At 48.8% G+C, this 24,990-nt stretch overlaps 1 protein-coding gene across 3 annotated transcripts in view; it reads right to left on the bottom strand.

Moving 5' to 3' along the window:
* SUPT6H (SPT6 homolog, histone chaperone and transcription elongation factor) overlaps positions 1-24,990 on the bottom strand; it is an 893,672-nt gene that overhangs the window by 356,596 nt on the left and 512,086 nt on the right. For all 3 annotated transcript variants that reach the window (XM_069226188.1, XM_069226189.1, XM_069226190.1), the window contains exon 20: positions 23,324-23,400. In XM_069226188.1, coding sequence (XP_069082289.1) covers positions 23,324-23,400 — 77 coding nt within the window. The remainder of the gene's footprint in view (positions 1-23,323; positions 23,401-24,990) is intronic.

The raw sequence follows: 24,990 nt of genomic DNA, 5'->3' as shown, positions 1-24,990 counted from the left end.
CATTTACCCCCACTTTTTCCGGCCGTCAGTGTGACTTTGTTCACTGGGATCCTGCCAGCATGGACCCCAGTGGCTGTGCTCTCTCTCCCTCTAAATGTGGTTTCTTAAGACTTAGCACACCCCACAATTGGCATATTAGTGCCCCCATTTAAGGCCCTGGTATATGGTACTTAGGTAACCAGGGTATTGGGGCACCAGGGGTTCCCCATGAGCTGCAGCATGTATTGTGCCACCCATCGGAGCCCATGCAAAATGTGTCTGCAGGCCTGCCATTGTAGCCTACGTGAAATGGTGCATGCACCCTTTCACTACGGGTCACTGTAAGTCACCCCTATAGTAGGCCCTCCTAGCCCAGACGGAAGGGTTTTGGGGACCTGTGTATGAGGGCAGGGGAAGGCAGAACAAAGGATTTCCTGTGGGAGAGGGAGGTAACACCCTCTCCTTTGTGCCAGGTGTTACATGGCTTGGAAGGGATAGCCTCCCCACATTTGGTGCCCTCCTTGCATAAACTGGTTTGCACCAGTCCAGGGACCCCTTGTCCCTGCTCTGGCGCAAAACTGGACAATGGAAAGTGGAGTGACCACTCCCATGTCAATCACCACCCCAGGGTGGTGCCCAGAGCTCCTCCAGGTGGCCACTGGATTGTGCCATCTTGAATCCAAGGTGGGCAGAGGCCTCTTGGAGCACTAGAGTGGCAAGGTCAGGTAGGTGATGTCACATCCCCCTCCTGATAGGTGGTTACCCTGCTAGATGACCAATCACCCTTCCTGGGCTATTTAAGGTCTCCCTCTTGAGTGGGTCCTCAGATTCGACATGCAAGATTCCAGCAGGACTCCTCTGCATCGTTTAATTCATCTTCTGGCTATCGGGACTGCAACTGTACCCTCCAGGAACTGACAATCTGCAACTCCAGCGACGCCGCTTTCCAACATTGTTTCTCCAGCTCCTTCCAGCAACTGCAACATTTGCATGGCTGTGCACCCTCTGAGGATGACGAGCTTTCAGCCTGCACACGTTGCAAGAAGGAATCTCCCTTGGAGTGAAGGAGTCACTTCCCTGCATCCGTAGGCACCAACTGCAACAACGACTGGCTGCGTTGATCTTCTCTTTTAGAACTGCGTGGATCCTGCATCACAGGTGGTGGTCTGGAGTGGTCCCCTTGGTCCTCTCCACTACCTGCCTCTCCTTGCAGGAGAGTACCCCTGTGCACTGTGACTCTTGCAGGTATCAAGGCTTGTTTGTTCCTCCTCCAAGGGATCTTCAGACTCCGTGTATCCCCGGCCTCCAGCACTCCTTCCTGCAAAGCACAGTGTCCTGCCTGGTGCTTGAGCGATGTAGGACTCCTCTTCAGGTGTGCTGAGTGGGCTTCAATGTGGCTCCTATGCCTGCTGCCCGTGGGTCGCCTGTGGGGGCTGCCTCTTCTACTTGTGACTCTCCCAGCTGCTGAGGGTCACCTCGGACTACCCTCCTTGGGTCGAGTCACCTGGGCCTTGCTGGCCCTCTTCAGTCTTGCAAAACCTTCTTCACCAACTCTTGCATTTTCCAAGGCTTGTTGGTGGTTTTTCAGAACTAATGACTGACTGCATCACAAGCGTCAACGTGAAACGACACTTGCATCAACTCTGGAACTCCTCTTCTGCTGACTTTGTCCACCGTCGACCTGGTCCTACATCCACAGAAAGGTGGGTAGAGGTTCCTGCCACAGCCAGACACTGCAACTCGAACTGGACTTCGTCTCCTTTTGCTGGTCCCCTTTTGTAAGGATCCACCTTTGGTTTCTTCTAGTTTTGTCCTTTTCCAAAGTTCTCCTGTGGGTTTGGGGAATAGCCAGCTACTTATCGCCTGGTCGCTGGGGGGGACAGGGGGAGGTGACTGGTTCTTACCTTGGGGGTTCCTAGTTCCTCCAGATCACCTCTACTGATTCCACTTCCTTGGGTGGGGTGAGTGCCTTTTACATTCCACTTACTTGTATATGGTTTGGTCTCCCCCTTGGGCCTTTACTATTCACTATTGTTTTTACTATTTGCTATTGCTTTCTATGTGAAACACTGACTTCAAAGGCTCAGGCTTCGTGTTACAATGCCCCAGGGCACTCCAGCTAGTGGAGATGCCCGCCCCCTGGAAAAAAGCCCCCACTTTTGGCGGCAAGTCCAGGAGAGATAATGAGAAAAACAAGGAGTCGTCACTGGCCAGTCAGGACAGCCCCTAAGGTGTCCTGAGCTGAGGTGACTCTGACTTTTAGAAATCCTCCATCTTGCAGATGGAGGATTCCCCCAATAGGATTAGGGATGTGCCCCCCTCCCCTCAGGGAGGAGGCACAAAGAGGGTGTAGCCACCCTCAGGGCTAGTAGCCATTGGCTACTAACCCCCCAGACCTAAACACCCCCCTAAATTGAGTATTTAGGGGCTCACAGAACACAGCAAGATATATTCCTGCAACCTAAGAAGAAGGACTGCTGAGCTGAAAACCTGCAGAGAAGACGAAGACACAAACTGCTTTGGCACCAGCTCTACCGGCCTGTCTCCCCACTTCTAAATAAACTGGTCCAGCGACGCGTTCCACAGGGTCCAGAGATCTCTGAAGCCTCAGAGGACTACCCTGCATCTAGAAGGACCAAGAACTCCTGAGGACAGAGGCTCTGCTCCACAAAGACTGCAACTTTGCAACAAAGAAGCAACTTTGAAAGAACACACGTTTCCCGCTGGAAGCGTGAGACTTTGCACTCTGCACCAGACGCCCCTGGCTCGACTTGTGGAGAACAAACACTACAGGGAGGACTCCCCGGCGACTGCAAGACCGTGAGTAGCCAGAGTTGGCCCCCCTGAGCCTCCACAGCGACGCCTGCAGAGGGAATCCCGAGGCTCCCCCTGACCGCGACTGCCTGCTTCAAAGACCCGACGCCTGGTAAAGACACTGCACCCGCAGCCCCCAGGACCTGAAGGATCCGACCTCCAGTGCAGGAGCGACCCCCAGGTGGCCCTCTCCCTTGCCCAGGTGGTGGCTACCCCGAGGAGCGCCCCCCCTTGCCTGCATCACTGAAGAGAAACCTTGGTCTCCCATTGAAACCTATTGCGAACCTGACGCCTGTTTGCACACTGCACCTGGCCGCCTCCGTGCCGCTGAGGATGTACTTTTTGTGCTGACTTGTGTCCCCCCCGGTGCCCTCCGAAGACGCGGGTACTTACCTGCTGGCAGACTGGAACCGGGGCACTCCCTTTTCCATTGAAGCCTATGCGTTTTGGGCACCTCTTTGACCTCTGCACCTGACCGGCCCTGAGCTGCTGGTGTGGTAACTTTGGGGTTGCCCTGAGCCCCCAACGGTGGGCTACCTTGGACCCAACTTTGAACCCTGTAGGTGGTTTACTTACCTGCAAAACTAACAAACACTTACCTCCCCCAGGAACTGTTGAAAATTGCAGTGTCTAATTTTAAAATAGCTTATTGCCATTTGTGTGAAAACTGTATATGCTACTTTGCTAATTCAAAGTTCCTAAAGTTCCTTAGTGAAGTACCTTTCATTTAAAGTATTGTTTGTAAATCTTGAACCTGTGGTTCTTAAAATAAACTAAGAAAATATATTTTTCTATATAAAAACCTATTGGCCTGGAATTGTCTGAGTGTGTGTTCCTCATTTATTGCCTGTGTGTGTACAACAAATGCTTAACACTACCCTCTGATAAGCCTACTGCTCGACCCACTACCACAAAATAGAGCATTAGAATTATCTCTTTTTGCCACTCTCTTACCTCTAAGGGGAACCCTTGGACTCTGTGCATGCTATTTCTTACTTTGAAATAGTACATAGAGCCAACTTCGTACAAGGCCTTAACAGGATTCTGGTATTAATTTAACTCAAGGTGGTACCAGCAAAGAACAAAGCAAGCCTGACTTTTGCATTCAATATTACCTTTCCTTTCACAAACAGCTCTTGCCCATAAATGCGGTAGGCATCAGGGATACACTTTATTGGCACCTCTATCTCCACCCAGTAATGATTATCATTCTTGGAGAGTAGTCCAATCAAATTCAGTCCTCCAATGTGTTGCCGCCCTCAAAGCCACCTACTTTCCACTGCATCGATCTTCTTGCTCTCATTGACTCAAGAAGGAACATCCCCTGTCACCTGACCTAAGGCCTTCGTTCTTGCAGTGTGCACAACTGGTGAATCAGGCAGTACCTGGTCTCAGATATAATCAGGTCATCCATGTAGGAGCTTGGGTCAGTTTATGGTGGGGCACCCTATACTGAGTCCAGGCAACCCTTAGCGATAGTGAATAGGTGTCCAAATAGCAAAAGCTCTCTAGGGGTAGCTGAGCTGAGCAGCTGAAGCTTATACAGAAGGAATGTAAAGCACATGCAATATCACAGTAGCTAGACAGTAAGTCACTCACACGAAAGAACCATACGAGTGTTGCAAAAAAAATAAGGATACTTTATTACAGCACTACAACTAGATTAGCATTGGTATTTCGCTCTTTGAAGATATCTACACACAATATATACAGAAAATAACCAACAGAAATAGCATAAAATATACAGCGCCCTATGGTAGGGCCAAACCATATACTAAGAAAGTGGAATGTGAAATAGTGAACCCAACCAAGGTAAGTGTGGTAGTTAGTTAGGGGGTGGGGGTAGATGAGAACAACAGAGTTAAGTCCAGTGTCCCCATCAACCAGGTGCAAGGTAGTTACCCACCCAGTTGTCCCATTGGCTAACACAGTTGTAGGAAGCTGGCTCTGATATACTACCTCAAAGTGAGAGATAGTGTGCACAGAGTCCAAGGGTTCCCCTTAGAGGTTGATAGTGGCAAAATTAGATAATTCCAATGCTTTATTTTGTGGTAGTGTGGTCAAGCAGTAGGCTTATCAGAGGGTAATGTTAAGCATTTGTTGTACACACACAGGCAATGAGGAACACACACTCAAAGACTTAACTCGAGGCCAATAGGTTTTTATATAGAAAAATATATTTTCTTAATTTATTTTAGAACCAGAAGATTCAAGATCTGAGGTAAGTACATAAAATGCAAGATACTTCACACAGTTAAATCAAAGTTCCTTACTTAAAACAGTAGTACACACAGTTTAGGTTAAAATGGCAATAAGCTATTTTAAAAGTGGACACTGCAAAAATCAACAGTTCCTGGGGGAGGTCATTTTGGTTAAGTTTCTCAGGTAAGTAAAGCACTTACACAGTCAGTCAGTCTCCTGGGCATAGACAGCCCACCGTTGGGGGGGTTCAAGGCAACCCCAAAGTCACCGCAGTCGGTCAGGTGCAGAGGTCAAAGGAGGGCCCAAAACACATAGGAGCCTATGGAGAACAGGGGTGCGCCGATTCCGGTCTGCTGGCAGGGGAGGCACAAACAAGCCCACACAACACACCCTCATCGACACAGGGGCAGCCGGGTGCAGTAGACAAAGTAGTCATCAGGTTTGCTATTGAAAGCAATGGAAGGACCTGGGGGTCACTTAGGCGATGCAGGCAGGGCACAGGGGGGCTTCTCGGGCCAGCCACCGACTGGGCTAGGAAGAGGGTCGCCTGCTGGTCACTCCTGCACTGGAAGGTGGTTCCTCTCGGTCCTGGGGGCTGCGGGTGCAGTACTTGGTCCAGGCATCTGGTTCCTTGTTACCAGGTGTAGGAAGTTGGCTCTGTATGTGCTATTTCAAAGTAAGGAATAGCATGCACAGAGTCCAAGGGTTCCCCTTAGAGGTAAAATAGTGGTAAAAATAGATAATACTAATGCTCTATTTTGTGGTAGTGTGGTCGAGCAGTAGGCTTATCCAAGGAGTAGTGTTAAGCATTTGTTGTACATACACATAGACAATAAATGAAGTACACACACTCAGAGACAAATCCAGCCAATAGGTTTTTATATAGAAAAATATCTTTTCTTAGTTTATTTTAAGAACCACAGGTTCAAATTCTACATGTAATATCTCATTCGAAAGGTATTGCAGGTAAGTACTTTAGGAACTTCAAATCATCAAAATTGCATGTATACTTTTCAAGTTATTCGCAAATAGCTGCTTTAAAAGTGGACACTTAGTGCAATTTTCACAGTTCCTAGGGGAGGTAAGTATTTGTTAGGTTAACCAGGTAAGTAAGGCACTTACAGGGCTTAGTTCTTGGTCCAAGGTAGCCCACCGTTGGGGGTTCAGAGCAACCCCAAAGTCACCACACCAGCAGCTCAGGGCCGGTCAGGTGCAGAGTTCAAAGTGGTGCCCAAAACGCATAGGCTAGAATGGAGAGAAGGGGGTGCCCCGGTTCCGGTCTGCTTGCAGGTAAGTACCCGCGTCTTGGGAGGGCAGACCAGGGGGGTTTTGTAGGGCACCGGGGGGGACACAAGTCCACACAGAAATTTCACCCTCAGCAGCGCGGGGGCGGCCGGGTGCAGTGTAGGAACAGGCGTCGGGTTCGCAATGTTAGTCTATGAGAGATCTCGGGATCTCTTCAGCGCTGCAGGCAGGCAAGGGGGGGATTCCTCGGGGAAACCTCCACTTGGGCAAGGGAGAGGGACTCCTGGGGGTCACTTCTCCAGTGAAAGTCCGGTCCTTCAGGTCCTGGGGGCTGCGGGTGCAGGGTCTCTCCCAGGCGTCGGGACTTTAGGTTCAAAGAGTCGCGGTCAGGGGAAGCCTCGGGATTCCCTCTGCAGGCGGCGCTGTGGGGGCTCAGGGGGGACAGGTTTTGGTACTCACAGTATCAGAGTAGTCCTGGGGTCCCTCCTGAGGTGTCGGATCTCCACCAGCCGAGTCGGGGTCGCCGGGTGCAGTGTTGCAAGTCTCACGCTTCTTGCGGGGAGCTTGCAGGGTTCTTTAAAGCTGCTGGAAACAAAGTTGCAGCTTTTCTTGGAGCAGGTCCGCTGTCCTCGGGAGTTTCTTGTCTTTTCGAAGCAGGGGCAGTCCTCAGAGGATGTCGAGGTCGCTGGTCCCTTTGGAAGGCGTCGCTGGAGCAGGATCTTTGGAAGGCAGGAGACAGGCCGGTGAGTTTCTGGAGCCAAGGCAGTTGTCGTCTTCTGGTCTTCCGCTGCAGGGGTTTTTCAGCTAGGCAGTCCTTCTTCTTGTAGTTGCAGGAATCTAATTTTCTAGGGTTCAGGGTAGCCCTTAAATACTAGATTTAAGGGCGTGTTTAGGTCTGGGGGGTTAGTAGCCAATGGCTACTAGCCCTGAGGGTGGGTACACCCTCTTTGTGCCTCCTCCCAAGGGGAGGGGGTCACAATCCTAACCCTATTGGGGGAATCCTCCATCTGCAAGATGGAGGATTTCTAAAAGTCAGAGTCACCTCAGCTCAGGACACCTTAGGGGCTGTCCTGACTGGTCAGTGACTCCTCCTTGTTGCTTTCTTTGTTCCCTCCAGCCTTGCCGCCAAAAGTGGGGGCCGTGGCCGGAGGGGGCGGGCAACTCCACTAAGCTGGAGTGCCCTGCTGGGCTGTGACAAAGGGGTGAGCCTTTGAGGCTCACCGCCAGGTGTTACAGCTCCTGCCTGGGGGAGGTGTTAGCATCTCCACCCAGTGCAGGCTTTGTTACTGGCCTCAGAGTGACAAAGGCACTCTCCCCATGGGGCCAGCAACATGTCTCTAGTGTGGCAGGCTGCTGGAACTAGTCAGCCTACACAGACAGTCGGTTAAGTTTCAGGGGGCACCTCTAAGGTGCCCTCTGTGGTGTATTTTACAATAAAATGTACACTGGCATCAGTGTGCATTTATTGTGCTGAGAAGTTTGATACCAAACTTCCCAGTTTTCAGTGTAGCCATTATGGTGCTGTGGAGTTCGTGTAAAACAGACTCCCAGACCATATACTCTTATGGCTACCCTGCACTTACAATGTCTAAGGTTTTGTCTAGACACTGTAGGGGCACAGTGCTCATGCACTGGTACCCTCACCTATGGTATAGTGCACCCTGCCTTAGGGCTGTAAGGCCTGCTAGAGGGGTGTCTTACCTATACTGCATAAGCAGTGAGAGGCTGGCATGGCACCCTGAGGGGAGTGCCATGTCGACTTACTCATTTTGTTCTCACTAGCACACACAGGCTTGTAAGCAGTGTGTCTGTGCTGAGTGAGGGGTCTCTAGGGTGGCATAAGACATGCTGCAGCCCTTAGAGACCTTTCTTGGCATCAGGGCCCTTGGTACTAGAAGTACCAGTTACAAGGGACTTATCTGAATGCCAGGGTGTGCCAATTGTGGATACAATGGTACATTTTAGGTGAAGGAACACTGGTGCTGGGGCCTGGTTAGCAGGGTCCCAGCACACTTCTCAGTCAAGTCAGCATCAGTATCAGGCAAAAAGTGGGGGGGTAACTGCAACAGGGAGCCATTTCTTTACACAAGCCCCCCCCAGCCCACAGGCCAGGAGACTCAGCCCAAGCTGGGAGAGTCTTCCTAGTCTGTCAGGCGAGGAAGAGTAGGAGAAATAGGCTGGTTAGTTGCAGGGCCTACTCTGCCTTACATCCTTCTGCTCAGGTCATTCCCTTTGGGGAACTGACCCACTTCCACAGTGATAGGACCTAGTCTGAATTGCCTCTTGTCTGCCTCTTCAATGTCTCCACCCATTCTTTCTATTTTGGTCTTAGAGGTGTCCACCTCTGCTAACCTTATCTTGGCCAGGGTCACCCCTAGCTTACCCAGAGAGGTTACCCAGAGCTGGAGTAACCCCACCATGACCAATAGGGTCAGGGGGCCTAACTTGCTATTTGGCATGGGGTCAGACCACCATGCTAAGGATAGTGCAGCCATAAAGGCTAACACCCAGCAGAGGCCACTGACAGCTGTCAGTGCCCAGAACCACACCTTTAGCTCTTCACCTAAAAGGGAAGGGGCTAAGTTACAGGCTTCTTTGGGTTCAGGTTGCCTGTCTGCTGTATTGGAGTGGGGGGTTACCACATCTTGTAGTAAACACCCTTCTTCCACTCTTTCTTCTGTTAGCTGAGGAGCCACCCACTCAGGTTTAACAGTTGCCTGACTAGCCAGGACTTCTTGTGGGTCAGGTTGGACTTTATCAGGGCCATTTTTGGAGTTCTCCCCTACTGGAGCAGAATCTCCTTGGCTTGCTGTAACCTTGGCTAAAGGTTGTCCACCCTTCCTACTCTGTTTTCTTTTCTTCTTCTTCTGGGGCCTGCTTGCATTTACTGCAGAGGCAGGACTTCCAGAATCCTTGGGAGAGGACTGGCACTGAACCAGTTTCTCTCTGGGGCTCTGACTAACCTCTGGGTAGTCATTTCCAAGGAGACAATCAAGGGGGAGGTCTGTACTGACTACTACCCTTCTCCAGCTAAGAGTGCCACCCACTTCTATGGGCACTAAAGCCACAGGCCTCTTAGTGACCCTGTCTAGGCTAACTCTTACCCTGGCAGTCTCACCTGGGATGTACTGGTTTGAGAGCACCAGCCTGTCATGCACAATAGTGTGACTGGCACAAGTGTCTCTCAGGGCAGTGGTTGGGATTCCATTCACCAGTAGGTGGTGGAAGTGTCTACTTCCCTCTGGAATCTCCAACTCACCTGTTGGGCCCTGTTTCCAGTTGAAGGCTAGGAAGACCTCCTCATCTGAGGAGTCATCTCCCATGGCTACACTGGTTACCCCAGGAATTTTGTTCTGGGGTTTGTTTTTGGGACAAGAAGTGTCCTTGGTGTGGTGCCCAGACTGTTTACAGTTGTGGCACCATGCCTTAGTGGCATCCCAGTTCTTACCCTGGTACCCACCTTTGTTTTGGGTTGTGTCTTGGGGCCCACCCACCTGTTCTGGTTTTTGGGGGCCTACAGAGGACTCTTTTTCTTTGTTTCTAGTGTTACCCACTTTCTCCTGGGGAGTTTTTGTAACCCCTTTCTTTTGGTCACCCCCAGTGGAAGTTTTGGTTACCCTAGTCTTGACCCAGTGGTCTGCCTTCTTTCCCAATTCTTGGGGAGAAATTGGACCTAGGTCTACCAGATACTGATGCAACTTTTCATTGAAGCAGTTACTTAAAATGTGTTCTTTCATAAACAAATTATAAAGCCCAACATAGTCACACACTTCATTTCCAGTTAACCAACCATCTAGTGTTTTTACTGAGTAGTCTACAAAATCAACCCAGGTCTGGCTCGAGGATTTTTGAGCCCCCCTGAATCTAATTCTATACTCCTCAGTGGAGAATCCAAAGCCCTCAATCAGGGTACCCTTCATGAGGTCATAAGATTCTGCATCTTTTCCAGAGAGTGTGAGGAGTCTATCCCTACACTTTCCAGTGAACATTTCCCAAAGGAGAGCACCCCAGTGAGATCTGTTCACTTTTCTGGTTACACATGCCCTCTCAAAAGCTGTGAACCATTTGGTGATGTCATCACCATCTTCATATTTTGTTACAATCCCTTTGGGGATTTTTAGGATGTCAGGGGAATCTCTGACCCTATTTAAGTTGCTGCCACCATTGATGGGTCCTAGGCCCATCTCTTGTCTTTCCCTCTCTATGGCTAGGATCTGTCTTTCCAAAGCCAATCTTTTGGCCATCCTGGCTAACTGGATGTCCTCTTCACTGGGGTTATCCTCAGTGATTTCAGAGGTGTTGGTCTCTCCTGTGAGGGAACCAGCATCTCTGACTATTATTTTTGGAGTCAGGGTTTGAGGGACCCTGTTCTCCCTAGATAGGACTGGTAGGGGGGAATTGTCCTCCAAGTCACTATCCTCTTCCTCTGAGTTGCCACCCTCAGAGGGGTTGGCCTTTTCAAACTCTGCCAAAAGCTCCTGGAGCTGTATTTTGGTAGGTTTGGGGCCCATTGTTATTTTCTTTATTTTACAGAGTGACCTTAGCTCCCTCATCTTAAGATGGAGGTAAGGTGTGGTGTCGAGTTCCACCACAGTCACATCTGTGCTAGACATTTTGCTTCTAAAAGTTGGAATACTTTTTAAGAATCTACAACTGGTTCTAGAATCTAATTCAAACTTTTACAAACTTTTAAACTCTAAAAGAAATGCTAAACAGGATCTAACACAAGGCCCTAGCAGGTCTTTTAAGAATTTAGAAAACTTTTCAAATTGCAAAAATCAATTTCTAATGACAATTTTGGAATTTGTCGTGTGATCAGGTATTGGCTGAGTAGTCCAGCAAATGCAAAGTCTTGTACCCCACCGCTGATCCACCAATGTAGGAAGTTGGCTCTGTATGTGCTATTTCAAAGTAAGGAATAGCATGCACAGAGTCCAAGGGTTCCCCTTAGAGGTAAAATAGTGGTAAAAATAGATAATACTAATGCTCTATTTTGTGGTAGTGTGGTCGAGCAGTAGGCTTATCCAAGGAGTAGTGTTAAGCATTTGTTGTACATACACATAGACAATAAATGAAGTACACACACTCAGAGACAAATCCAGCCAATAGGTTTTTATATAGAAAAATATCTTTTCTTAGTTTATTTTAAGAACCACAGGTTCAAATTCTACATGTAATATCTCATTCGAAAGGTATTGCAGGTAAGTACTTTAGGAACTTCAAATCATCAAAATTGCATGTATACTTTTCAAGTTATTCGCAAATAGCTGCTTTAAAAGTGGACACTTAGTGCAATTTTCACAGTTCCTAGGGGAGGTAAGTATTTGTTAGGTTAACCAGGTAAGTAAGGCACTTACAGGGCTTAGTTCTTGGTCCAAGGTAGCCCACCGTTGGGGGTTCAGAGCAACCCCAAAGTCACCACACCAGCAGCTCAGGGCCGGTCAGGTGCAGAGTTCAAAGTGGTGCCCAAAACGCATAGGCTAGAATGGAGAGAAGGGGGTGCCCCGGTTCCGGTCTGCTTGCAGGTAAGTACCCGCGTCTTGGGAGGGCAGACCAGGGGGGTTTTGTAGGGCACCGGGGGGGACACAAGTCCACACAGAAATTTCACCCTCAGCAGCGCGGGGGCGGCCGGGTGCAGTGTAGGAACAGGCGTCGGGTTCGCAATGTTAGTCTATGAGAGATCTCGGGATCTCTTCAGCGCTGCAGGCAGGCAAGGGGGGGATTCCTCGGGGAAACCTCCACTTGGGCAAGGGAGAGGGACTCCTGGGGGTCACTTCTCCAGTGAAAGTCCGGTCCTTCAGGTCCTGGGGGCTGCGGGTGCAGGGTCTCTCCCAGGCGTCGGGACTTTAGGTTCAAAGAGTCGCGGTCAGGGGAAGCCTCGGGATTCCCTCTGCAGGCGGCGCTGTGGGGGCTCAGGGGGGACAGGTTTTGGTACTCACAGTATCAGAGTAGTCCTGGGGTCCCTCCTGAGGTGTCGGATCTCCACCAGCCGAGTCGGGGTCGCCGGGTGCAGTGTTGCAAGTCTCACGCTTCTTGCGGGGAGCTTGCAGGGTTCTTTAAAGCTGCTGGAAACAAAGTTGCAGCTTTTCTTGGAGCAGGTCCGCTGTCCTCGGGAGTTTCTTGTCTTTTCGAAGCAGGGGCAGTCCTCAGAGGATGTCGAGGTCGCTGGTCCCTTTGGAAGGCGTCGCTGGAGCAGGATCTTTGGAAGGCAGGAGACAGGCCGGTGAGTTTCTGGAGCCAAGGCAGTTGTCGTCTTCTGGTCTTCCGCTGCAGGGGTTTTTCAGCTAGGCAGTCCTTCTTCTTGTAGTTGCAGGAATCTAATTTTCTAGGGTTCAGGGTAGCCCTTAAATACTAGATTTAAGGGCGTGTTTAGGTCTGGGGGGTTAGTAGCCAATGGCTACTAGCCCTGAGGGTGGGTACACCCTCTTTGTGCCTCCTCCCAAGGGGAGGGGGTCACAATCCTAACCCTATTGGGGGAATCCTCCATCTGCAAGATGGAGGATTTCTAAAAGTCAGAGTCACCTCAGCTCAGGACACCTTAGGGGCTGTCCTGACTGGTCAGTGACTCCTCCTTGTTGCTTTCTTTGTTCCCTCCAGCCTTGCCGCCAAAAGTGGGGGCCGTGGCCGGAGGGGGCGGGCAACTCCACTAAGCTGGAGTGCCCTGCTGGGCTGTGACAAAGGGGTGAGCCTTTGAGGCTCACCGCCAGGTGTTACAGCTCCTGCCTGGGGGAGGTGTTAGCATCTCCACCCAGTGCAGGCTTTGTTACTGGCCTCAGAGTGACAAAGGCACTCTCCCCATGGGGCCAGCAACATGTCTCTAGTGTGGCAGGCTGCTGGAACTAGTCAGCCTACACAGACAGTCGGTTAAGTTTCAGGGGGCACCTCTAAGGTGCCCTCTGTGGTGTATTTTACAATAAAATGTACACTGGCATCAGTGTGCATTTATTGTGCTGAGAAGTTTGATACCAAACTTCCCAGTTTTCAGTGTAGCCATTATGGTGCTGTGGAGTTCGTGTAAAACAGACTCCCAGACCATATACTCTTATGGCTACCCTGCACTTACAATGTCTAAGGTTTTGTCTAGACACTGTAGGGGCACAGTGCTCATGCACTGGTACCCTCACCTATGGTATAGTGCACCCTGCCTTAGGGCTGTAAGGCCTGCTAGAGGGGTGTCTTACCTATACTGCATAAGCAGTGAGAGGCTGGCATGGCACCCTGAGGGGAGTGCCATGTCGACTTACTCATTTTGTTCTCACTAGCACACACAGGCTTGTAAGCAGTGTGTCTGTGCTGAGTGAGGGGTCTCTAGGGTGGCATAAGACATGCTGCAGCCCTTAGAGACCTTTCTTGGCATCAGGGCCCTTGGTACTAGAAGTACCAGTTACAAGGGACTTATCTGAATGCCAGGGTGTGCCAATTGTGGATACAATGGTACATTTTAGGTGAAGGAACACTGGTGCTGGGGCCTGGTTAGCAGGGTCCCAGCACACTTCTCAGTCAAGTCAGCATCAGTATCAGGCAAAAAGTGGGGGGGTAACTGCAACAGGGAGCCATTTCTTTACACCAGGCATTCGCGGTCAGGGGGAGCCTCTGGATCCTCTCTGCAGGCGTGGCTGTGAGGGTGCAGGGGGGGTCGACTCAGGGTACTCACGTCGTCGTAGTCGCCTGGGAGTCCTCTCTGCTGTGTTTGTTCTCTGGAGCTCGAGCCGGGGGCGTCGGGTGCAGAGTGAGAAGTTTCACGCTCCCAGCAAGAAGAGAAAGTTCTTTAAAAGTTGCTAAAAAGTTGTTGCTGTTTTTGAACAGTGCCGCTGTTCTCTGGAGTTTCTTGGTCCTTCGGGTTCAGGGCAGTCCTCTGAGTCCTCAGAGGTCGCTGGTCCCTGTCGGATGCGTCGCTGTGCAGGTTATTTGAGTCTAGAGACAGGCTGGTAGGGCTGGGGCCAAGTCAGTTGGTGTCTCCGTCATCTCTGCAGGGCTTTCAGGTCAGCGGTCCTTTCTTCAGGTTGCAGTAATCTGATTTCCTGGGTTCAGTGTCACCCCTAAATACTAAATTTAGGGGGGTGTTTAGGTCAGGGGGGCAGTAGCCAATGGCTACTGTCTTGGAGGAAGGCTACACCCTCTTTGTGCCTCCTCCCTGAGGGGAGGGGGGCACATCCCTATTCCCATTGGGGGAATCCTCCAAACTCAAGATGGAAGATTTCTAAAGGCAGGGGTTACCTAAGTTCAGAACACCTTAGGGGCTTTCTTGACTGGTGGGTGACTCCTCCTTGTTTTTCTCATTATCCTCTCCTGCCTTGCTGCCAAAAGTGGGGGCAGTGGCCGGAGGGGCGGGCATCTCCACTAGCTGGGATGCCCTGGGGTGCTGTAACAAAAGGCATGAGCCTTTGAGGCTCACTGCCAGGTGTTACAGTTCCTCCAGGGGGAGGTGAGCAGCACCTCAACCCAGTACAGGCTTTGTTCCTGGCCACAGAGTGATAAAGGCACTCTCCCCATGTGGCCAGAAACTCATCTGGTTGTGGCAGGCCGGCAGAAACTGGTCAGCCTAGCACTAAGGAGTCGGACTGGTATTCAGGGGGCATCTCTAAGATGCCCTCTGTGTTCTTTTTTTTATTAAATCAAACACTGGCATCAGTGTGGGTTTATTATTCTGAGACGTTTGATACCAAACTTCCCAGTATTCAGTGTAGCCATTATGGAGCTGTGGAGTTCGTTTTGACAAACTCCCAGACCATATACTTAATATGGCCACACTGTACTTACTATGTCTAAGAATAGACTTAGACACTGTAAGGACATATTGCTCATGCAGCTATGCCCTCACCTGTGGTATAGTGCACCCTGCCTTAGGGCTGAAAAGCCTGCTAGAGGGGTGACTTACCTATGCCACAGGCAGTATTTTGTGGGCATGGCATCCTGAGGGGGATGCCATGTCGACTTTGCCTTTTTCTCCCCACCAACACACACAATCTGCAATGGAAGTGTTCATGTGTTAGGTGAGGGTAAGGGTGGCACAACACATGCTGCAGCCCTTAGAGACCTTCCCTGGTCACAGGGCCCTTGGTACCACTGGTACCTTTTACAAGGGACTTATCTGTGTGCCAGGGGTGTGCCAATTGTGGAAACAATGGTACATTTTAGGTGAAAGAACACTGGTGCTGGGGCCTGGTTGGCAGGGTCCCAGCACACTTCTCAGTCAAGTCAGCATCAGTATCAGGCAAAAAGTGGGGGGTAACTGCAACAGGAAGGAATGGTTTCTTACCTGTAACTCCAGTTCTCTCGTGGGGGTATTTCCATGATAGTCATAAGCATTGAATAGTTCCGCGCGCCTGCGGGGACCCCGGAGCACTGATGTGAAGTATATTCTTAAGTGCAAACACCAGCCGTTTAAAGAAAAGGTCTGTCAAAAAACACTTAAGAATAACATTGTGCAGCCTATGTGAACAGCTACACAGGCCAAATTGTTGAAAAGAAAATCAATAGTAGTGTAAAATAATGTTCAAACACCTATTTATTCTAGAAATGTAATAACAAATACATTCTCATACTTTATTTACACCTCTGATGAGAATAAAACAATGCAGGGCAGTGTAGCCCATAGGCTGCCATTATACAGAATGTAAATAGAGCTGTGCCTTTAAGAAAAGTAAAGTCTTCCTGTTTCCCATCATGCACAGCAAAAGGCAGTTGCCTCAGTTCTTTTTTGGAGGCTATTACCTGACATGAAGAAAAAACAAAACATTTGTTGGAGTACCCACCTCCATAATATTCATGTTCTATGTCAACTCCACCGGGGAGGAGGGAGGGTTGCTTATGACTATCATGGAAATACCCCCACGAGAGAACTGGAGTTACAGGTAAGAAACCATTCCTTCTCTCGTAGGGGATTTCCATGTATAGTCATAAGCATTGAATAGAGTAGCAAGCCCATCCCCATAGCCGCGGTGGAGTCGATATAAGAATACTGAGAAAAACATGAATCATGCAAACAAATTCTTGAGCAAAGCCTGTCCAACCTGAGCATCTGCCCTAGCGTCTGTATCAAGGCAGTAATGCTTAGTAAAGGTATGGACCGACCTCCAAGTGGCAGCCTTGCATATTTCTGCCAAAGGGACATTTCTCATCAAGGCTACAGTAGCTGCTTTCCCTCTGGTCGAGTGGGCTTTTGGTCTACCACCAAGGGATTTGTTTGCTAACTGATAACATAACATTATACATGAAACAATCCACCTGGATAAAGATTGTTTAGATGTGCCCAAACCTGTTCTGATTGGGCCATAGTTAATAAAAAGCTGTTGTGATTTTCGTAAGCTTTTTGTCCTGTCCAAGTAAAATTTCAATACTCTCTTTACATCCAGAGAGTGCAGAGTTCTCTCAGCAGGAGTAGCTGGATTCTGAAAGAAAGTCGGTAATGAAATTGTTTGGTTCACATGGAAGTCGGAGACTACCTTAGGTAGAAATTTTGGATGAGTTCTCATTACCACTTTTGCAGAATGAAAAACCGTGTAGGGTTCCTCAGCGCAAAGGGCCTGGATTTCGCTGACCCTACGCGCTGAAGTGATTGCCACCAGAAAAGCAGCTTTCCATGTGAGATGCTGCAGCGATGCCTTGTGTATCGGCTCGAATGGCGGCAGCATCAGACGTGATAAGACAACGTTCAGTTCCCATGGAGGAGAAGGCTTTCTAATGGGAGGAAAAACCTTTTTTAAACCTTCTAGGAAATCCTTAATAATCGGAATCCGAAAAAAGGAAGTTTGTGAAGGACTCTTTCTGTATGCTGTTATCGCCGCCAAGTGAACTTTTATTGACGACAGTTGTAAGCCCGATTTTGCCAAACTTAACAAGTATGGTAAGATAGATTGTTCTCCACAAGAAACCGGGTCAATGTTGTTGTGTAAACACCAAATGCAGAATCTCTTCCACTTGCTTGCATAGGCTGATCGTGTGGAAGGGCGTTTTGCTTCCCTCAGAATTTCCATACAGTCCTGAGGTAAGTTCAAATGTCCATATTGCACTAGCTCAGGAGCCATGCTGCCAAACTCAACGATGAGGGGTTGGGATGAGATATCTGCCCTCTGAACTTCGTGAGAAGGTCCGGGCGATATGGTAGCCTGATGTGTGGTTTGAGTGACCGGTGAAGAAGGTCTGGGAACCACCACTGGCGTGGCCACTCCGGAGCAATTAGGATCATTTTGGTCTGAGCATTGGACAGCTTCTGGAGAACTGCCGGAATCAGGGGAAGCGGTGGAAAGGCGTAAAGAAATGCCCCTGACCAGCTTATCCATAGGGCATTCCCCAGTGTCCCTGGATGGTAATATCTGGAGGCGAAGTTTTGGCATTTTTTGTTTTCTGGGGTTGCGAATAGGTCTGTAGAAGGGGTACCCCAGAGTGCGAAAATGGAATGAACGACGTCGTCGTGTAGTACCCATTCGTGGTTCTCGCTTATTACCCGACTGAGGGCATCCGCTTGAACATTCTGGATGCCGGGCAGGTGAGTTGCCACTAGCGACAGGTTCCTGGCTAGAAGCCAATGCCAGATTGTCTGGGCCTCTCTGGATAAAATTCTGGACCTGGTGCCTCCTTGTTTGTTCACGTAGTACATAGTGGCCACGTTGTCTGTCTGAAGAAGGAGAGTTTCCGTTCTCAGAGAGGGAAGGAAGGCTTTGAGCGCAAGGTGGACTGCGCGAAGTTCCAGCAGGTTGATGTGATAGAGACTCTCTTTCTGTGACCACTCGCCTTGGACTCGAAGATGTTCCATGTGCGCCCCCCATCCGAGCAGTGACGCATCTGTTACGATGGTTTGAGATGGAGGTCGTTGTTGGAACGGAATCCCCACCAAGAGATTGCTGGGCAAACACCACCACTTGAGGGATTGTAGGGTGTGAGGAGACAGCAGGACTTTGTTCTCCCAATCGTCCCTCAGTTGACACCACTGATCCTCTAGATTTTCCTGCAATGGTCTCATATGGAGACGAGCATTGGGAACCAGATGGATACAAGACGCCATCGAGCCCAGTAGAGAAGCTATTATTCTTGCAGTGGCTTGAGGTCTTTCCTGCAGTTGTTTGCACTTTTGGAGAATCGATAACCGTCGTTCCTCCGAAGGAAACACCTTTCCTAGCTTGGTATCTACAATGGCCCCTAAGTAATGCAACCTCTGAACAGGTGTTGCTGTTGATTTCAGAAGATTGACTTGAAGACCAAGTTTTTGTAGCAGTTGTAGAGTCCATTCGAAATGCTGCTGTGCCTCGAGATAGCTGGAGGCCTTTATGAGCCAATCGTCTAGATAGGGATAGACGAATATTCGCTGTTTCCTCAAGTGGGCGGCTACTACCGCCATGCATTTGGAAAAAGTCCTTGGCGCTGATTTTAGGCCGAACGGTAGAACTGCAAATTGGTAATGGCGTTTTCCGACAGTGAACCTTAGGAATTTTCGATGTTTCTTGGCTACTGGGATATGGAAGTAAGCGTCGCAAAGATCTATCGCACATAGCCAGTCGCCCTGACGTAAATGTGGGTAAATTTGGTGTAAGGCTAACATCCTGAATTTTTCTTTGCGAATCCATTTGTTTGCTGTCCTCAGATCTAAGATGGGACGAAACTCTTGTTTGTCTTTTTTCTGTACAAGGAAATATCTCGAATAAATCCCCTTCCCATGTTGGCTGATGGGAACGGGTTCTATGGCTCTTTTTTGCAATAGGATATTGACCTCTAACTGCAGAGCTTCGAGATGGTGGTTGGCTGTTTTGGGTGGAACAGATGGTGGAGAACTGGTGAATCTGAGAGCGTAACCATGTCTCACAATATTCAATACCCAGGCGTCTGTTGTGATGCGTAGCCACTCGTCTAGATGATTTGAGATACTTCCCCCTACCGGAGTGGGTAACGGAGGAGGGGGAAGCAAAGATTCAGGGCCTAGACGTGGGAGTTTGTCGAGGTGTCTGGGTCTGAGGTGTTGAACGACCCCTTGTCGACTTTCTGGAGAAGCCCCTCTGATGCTGCTGCTGCTGCTGTTGCTGAGGGCGTGAAGACGACCAATGTGGAGCCTGATACCTGTGGGTGAACAGTCTTCTTTGATATGGGCGGAATCCCTTTCGCTGTTCTTTAGGTCGCTCTATGCCTACCGCTTTTAAGGTATCCAGCTCCGACTTCATTCTGGCCATCTCATCATCGGCATGAGAGCCGAATAAAGTGGAGCCTGAGAAAGGCAGGTTCTGTATCCTCTGCTGTGCTTCGGGTTTAAGCGATGTAAGCCGCAGCCATGCATGTCTCCTGAGCGCTATACCATGAGCATAGTTATGTGCGGATAGAGTTGAAGCATCTGCCGCAGCACTTATGATCTGGTTAGAAACCATTGCTCCCTCGCTCACGACCTCTAGGAAATCTTCCCTTTTGTCCCTAGGGAGATGCTCTGAGAACTGTAGTATAGAGTCCCAGAGGGATCGATCATATCTCCCTAATAAAGCAGTGGCACTGGCTGCTTTCATGGTGATAGATGCCGTCGAGCATACTTTTCTTCCTGCAGCATCGATCTTTCTGCTTTCTTTGTCTGGGGGAGCAGAGGAAGACGGTGACGTCGAATGCGATTTCTTCGCTGCCACTATAACTACCGAGTCTGGTACTGGGTCCGACCTCAAGAATAGAGGATCTTGCTCTGGTGGACGGTACTTTTTAATGAGTCTGGAAGGAGCAGACTTTGTTGTAGCCGGCGTGAGAAAAATGTCCATTGCCGGTTCAATAAGACCCGGAACCAGTGGAAGTAAAGGTTGTGAAGATGTCCTTTGATGCAAGGTCTCAAAGATTACTGATGTCGATTGGGCTGGAGCTGCTAGCGGGATATTCAGCTTGGTTGCCCCTCTCACTAAGACCTCCTGAAATGTGTTGACATCATCTATGGGAGACACTCTTGGGGATGGTGAGTCTGATAAGGTTGGAGAGTAGTCTCGTGTGGACGATGAAGAATGTCCATGATGTGATTGACGACGGTGCCTTGAGGTAGATGTACGTCTCGAGGAATAACCAGAACGCCCTGCAGATCGCGTTGGAGTCCTCGGAACAGGTTCTGGAGGAGGCGCCGGAAGAGGAGCCGTAGGTGTTACCGGCGTCTGTGGTAAAGGCGACTGCCTTTGTGAGAGCTGTGGTGATGCTGGAAGTAGGATAAGCGAGGCCGAGGATTCTGAGGTTGTATAAACCCTTCTAGGCCTCTTAGATGGTCTTCTCGACGTCGAAGCACTCCTCGACGTCGAACTGCGGTGACGCCGAGTGCCTCTAGACGTCGACTCGTCTCGCCGCTGAGAACCTCTCGACGACGAACCTCGACGTCGGTGCAGTGACGGTGAACGCCTCCGACGGCGAACACTGTCTCTCGACGGCGATCTCCCTCGCCGTGTCGACGGCGAGCCCGACTCGGATCTCCTTGGCGTGGACTGTGTTCGCCGTGTCGACGGCGACCCAGATCCTCTCGACGTCGGATGTCTTCGCCGCCTCGACGGCGAAATAGCTGTCGACGGCGAACGATGTCGTTTTCTCGCCGGCGAAGCACTCCTCGACGGCGAACATGTTGGCGCCGTTCCCTGCTTCGACGTCGACGCTCTCGACGTCGTCGAAGATCTATGTCGTTTTTCAGCAGGTCTGGAAGGAGTCATGGAGGAAACAGGTTGAGCCCTGGTAGAAGTCTGACCTTCTCCTCGCTCTGTAGTGGAATGGCCACTTTTTCTCCTGTCCTCTTTCGCCTGGAGTCGGATCTTCTCTCTGTCACGAAGGGTTCTTCTAGAGAAGGTTTTACAGATGTCACACGACTCCGGTTTGTGGCTGGATGGAAGACAAATTATACAGACCCTATGTGAATCTGTTTTAGCCTTCTTTCTTCCACAAGAAGGACATTTATCAAAAAGTGAAGGCATTTCTAACTAGAAAAACCTCAAAATTCTGTCAGAATTTAACAGAAATCAGTAGAAAATGATCACTCAAAGGTAAAAACGTCGAGTGAAAATGAAATTCAGAAGATATTTCAATGAATTTCTGTCACAAAAGCTTTTGTGAGGTAGAGCTCAATGCTTCAGGGTCCTGTCAGCAGGAGCCGGAAAAAAGAACTGAGGCAACTGCCTTTTGCTGTGCATGATGGGAAACAGGAAGACTTTACTTTTCTTAAAGGCACAGCTCTATTTACATTCTGTATAATGGCAGCCTATGGGCTACACTGCCCTGCATTGTTTTATTCTCATCAGAGGTGTAAATAAAGTATGAGAATGTATTTGTTATTACATTTCTAGAATAAATAGGTGTTTGAACATTATTTTACACTACTATTGATTTTCTTTTCAACAATTTGGCCTGTGTAGCTGTTCACATAGGCTGCACAATGTTATTCTTAAGTGTTTTTTGACAGACCTTTTCTTTAAACGGCTGGTGTTTGCACTTAAGAATATACTTCACATCAGTGCTCCGGGGTCCCCGCAGGCGCGCGGAACTATTCAATGCTTATGACTATACATGGAAATCCCCTACGAGAGAAGCCATTTTCCTACACTGCGTTTCTTCAATGTTTTAGGTTCCAGGAAGGAGCACTCAACACAATACACCGACAAGATTATGCAGCGTGCATAAGCTATATAAGGTTTGAATGTCATTTAAAAGGTAATATTTTTCATGATTTATTTTTTCAAAATGTTGGATAAGGGACACAGAAAACTATCTGCACAAAAACATTCACTCGGATCTTGAACTGCTATGATTGAAGACCTCAGAAAAAACTGCATTTTCTGAATGCTCAACCTCTTTTCGTCGCCATTTATAACTGTAAATGCTATGCAACCTACTCCCAACGATGGAATTAATCGACCCACCATCCATCCACCAAGTAGAAAAGACTACAAGAGGATGGACCTAGGAAGTAGTAGGTGCAGGCTGGCATGACACCCATGCATAAAGGCAAGCTTCCTAAAGAAAGGATTAACAAAACGTTTCTGCAGCTGAACTCCACATTTGAAGATTAATCACATATGTGGATGCACTACATTGATGAGGCCCAAAGAGGATGAAAACAGTCTGGGAAATATTGTGCTCCCATTCAAAGGTGATGTGAAATGGCAGTTTGGGCGAAACTTTTCCTATGGAGCAGGGACCTGACTGATTTGCATCATCGGCTGGAGTGGCAAAACACATAAAAAAACCATGGACTGGAATACTGCATAGTAAAATGACCAGTTGTTGAGATTCGCTTATTTTGTTTCTCTAATTTGTGCAGAATGCACAGGGGTCTAAATAGAATGATTCATAAGGTGCTATAAGTGAACCATACGTTAAACCAACCCAACATAAAACAAACACGAACATACACATGCTCACATACAGACAACCACATACACACACTCCCAATACAGGTCGACCACATTTGAAGTGTAGGGAGCCTCAGTTATCATGGCAGTTTAACAGTAGAGAGCTAGTAGGCAGTGTCCTCCTACATGGGTACGCAAACAAGCCTCTGCCACTGCATTACAAACCTGCTACCAGTGCCTGTCTCCACACAGCATAGTTCAAGGGGGTATTCAGAATGGCAACTCTTTGCAATCCCCCTCTCCCTTCCCCTCCAGTCACAACCCAACTTTGATGGTAAACAGAAAATTCAAAAGAACTAACAGATCTAATGGGCTTCCATGATAGTCAACATCAATGGAGGAAAACCAGGGCTAACTCGAAGGAGACACTGCTTTTCTAAACTGTGCCATGAACTTCTATCCCAACAGCAACACACTGTGAATGAGAACCTGATCGTTCAAACTGTCTTCACTACAAACACTTCATTTTATAGGTTACACTACTGACGTTCGATGATCTTTGTGGCTCAGAATTCAAATGCTCCAGGAAAGATCTTCAGCTTTTCTATATGATATGAAATGGTTTTAAATTCTTACAATGCTGCCTAATACTTCATCAGTTCCCTGAAAATTACAAACTAATCACTATACCACACCCTAGGAGCAGAAGGAAAACAGAGTGAGAAAACAAGCTTCCAATCCAAAAATGTCTGTGGTTTTAAAATACTGTTTATATTTAAGTTCAGAAAGCATTCAAGCATTTCATTTACCGGTTCTCGCCAGCTATTGCCACCACGTGAGGTTTCTTGTTGAGCAGGAACTTCTTCATGGTTTCAATATCAGTAGCCTAGTACAAAAAGTATTAATAAATTACATTTCTGTGTAAGTAACACACAATGTTAATGTTTATAGCTATTACTTCTACTATCTTTTATCCACGTTGGTAAAATATAATACCATCAGAGAGAAGAGACTTACATGGTTCAAACCATCAGACTAGCAGACAGCAACATTTCTGGTAAGTGGCTCACAACCTGATTTTGTAGCAGGTATTTGAGCAGCCACAATAATGTCTGCCACTTTTGGAGGTAAAGAGATTTATAGTTGGCACTGCTCAATCACCAAAAATGAGGCTGGCGCATCAGAAGTTTGGGCTGGAGCCCCCAATAACTCTGCTGGAAAAGTAGGTCTACGCTGAGTGAGAGATGGCTTAGGGTCAAATGCAGAGTTCCAACAGATTGGTCAATATTGGGTTGTCGCGGTCCTACCACACCTACTCGAATATCTTTCAAATAAGCAGGAATGTGTAGAGACAAGCATATGAACAGCTGAACAAGAAGTCATCCCAGGAAACCACACAGATGTAAGTGTATGGATAAAAACTGATTGACAATTCCTATTCAGAGCTGTGACAAGGTAAAACATGCTTGGACATTCCAATATGGAGAAGATCATGCCTCTCACTTCTGTTTCCCACTGTCCTCACACTGATAGTAACTCAAAGTGTGCCACCACTGGGAACACACCCTGGTGCACCACCCAAAGGCAAAGGGGCAAATCCTCCCACCACAGGGTCAAAGATCCCACACTGACATAAATTTAGATCGATTGGATGGTGATGTGTCATCTGAAAGGACAGAAATGGTGCTTACACAGATGGAAGGGAAAAATGCCTTCAGTGGAACAAACTGCACACAACTAGAACAAGCATTGGCAAAGCCAATAGGTCTTGCCTAAGCAACAGCTACTGGATTTGGGAATGTGTTTTAGCCATGTTGTACACCAGTGTGGCTGCTGTTCAGCATGGCTAAAAGTTAATGATGTGGGTGGAGCAGATTGAAATTGGACAGATTGGGGTAGATAGGAGTGGGGTATATTGGGGGAGTGGGGCAGAACAGAGTGGGGTAGCATGAAGTGGGGTGGATTGAAGTAGGGTAGATCAGAGAGGAGTGGGGTAGATTGGAGAAGAGTTGAGTGAGGTGGATTGGGGTAGATTGGAGGGAATAGAGTGGAGTGGGGTATTTTGGAGGGGGTGGACTGGCGCACAGTGGGGTGGAATGGAGAGGAGCAGGGTGGGGTGGAGGGGAGTACAAAGGACTGAGGTACATTGAAGTAGGGTATATATTGGGTCGATTGCAGTCGAGTAGATTGGAGTGAAGTAGGGTAGAGTGGAGTGAGACAAATAGGAGTGGGGTAGTTTGGGGTGGGGTAGACTGTGGTGGGGTAGACTCGGTAGAGTGGAATGGGGTGGGGTACACTTGAGTGCAGCTAAATAGAGTGGTGTGGATGGGGTGCACTAGAATGGGGTGGAGTGGGGTAGACTTGGTTAAAGTGGGGTAGATGGAGTGGAGTGGGGTAGATTAGGTTAGAGTGGGGTAGAATGGGTTACAGTGGGGTAGACTGGAGAAGAGTGGGGAGGTTGGGGTAGCGTGGGGTA

The sequence above is a fragment of the Pleurodeles waltl genome, chromosome 3_1 (assembly GCF_031143425.1).
Source record: "Pleurodeles waltl isolate 20211129_DDA chromosome 3_1, aPleWal1.hap1.20221129, whole genome shotgun sequence".
Classification (NCBI taxonomy): domain Eukaryota; kingdom Metazoa; phylum Chordata; class Amphibia; order Caudata; family Salamandridae; genus Pleurodeles; species Pleurodeles waltl.
This window is presented reverse-complemented; position numbering and strand designations above follow the sequence as displayed.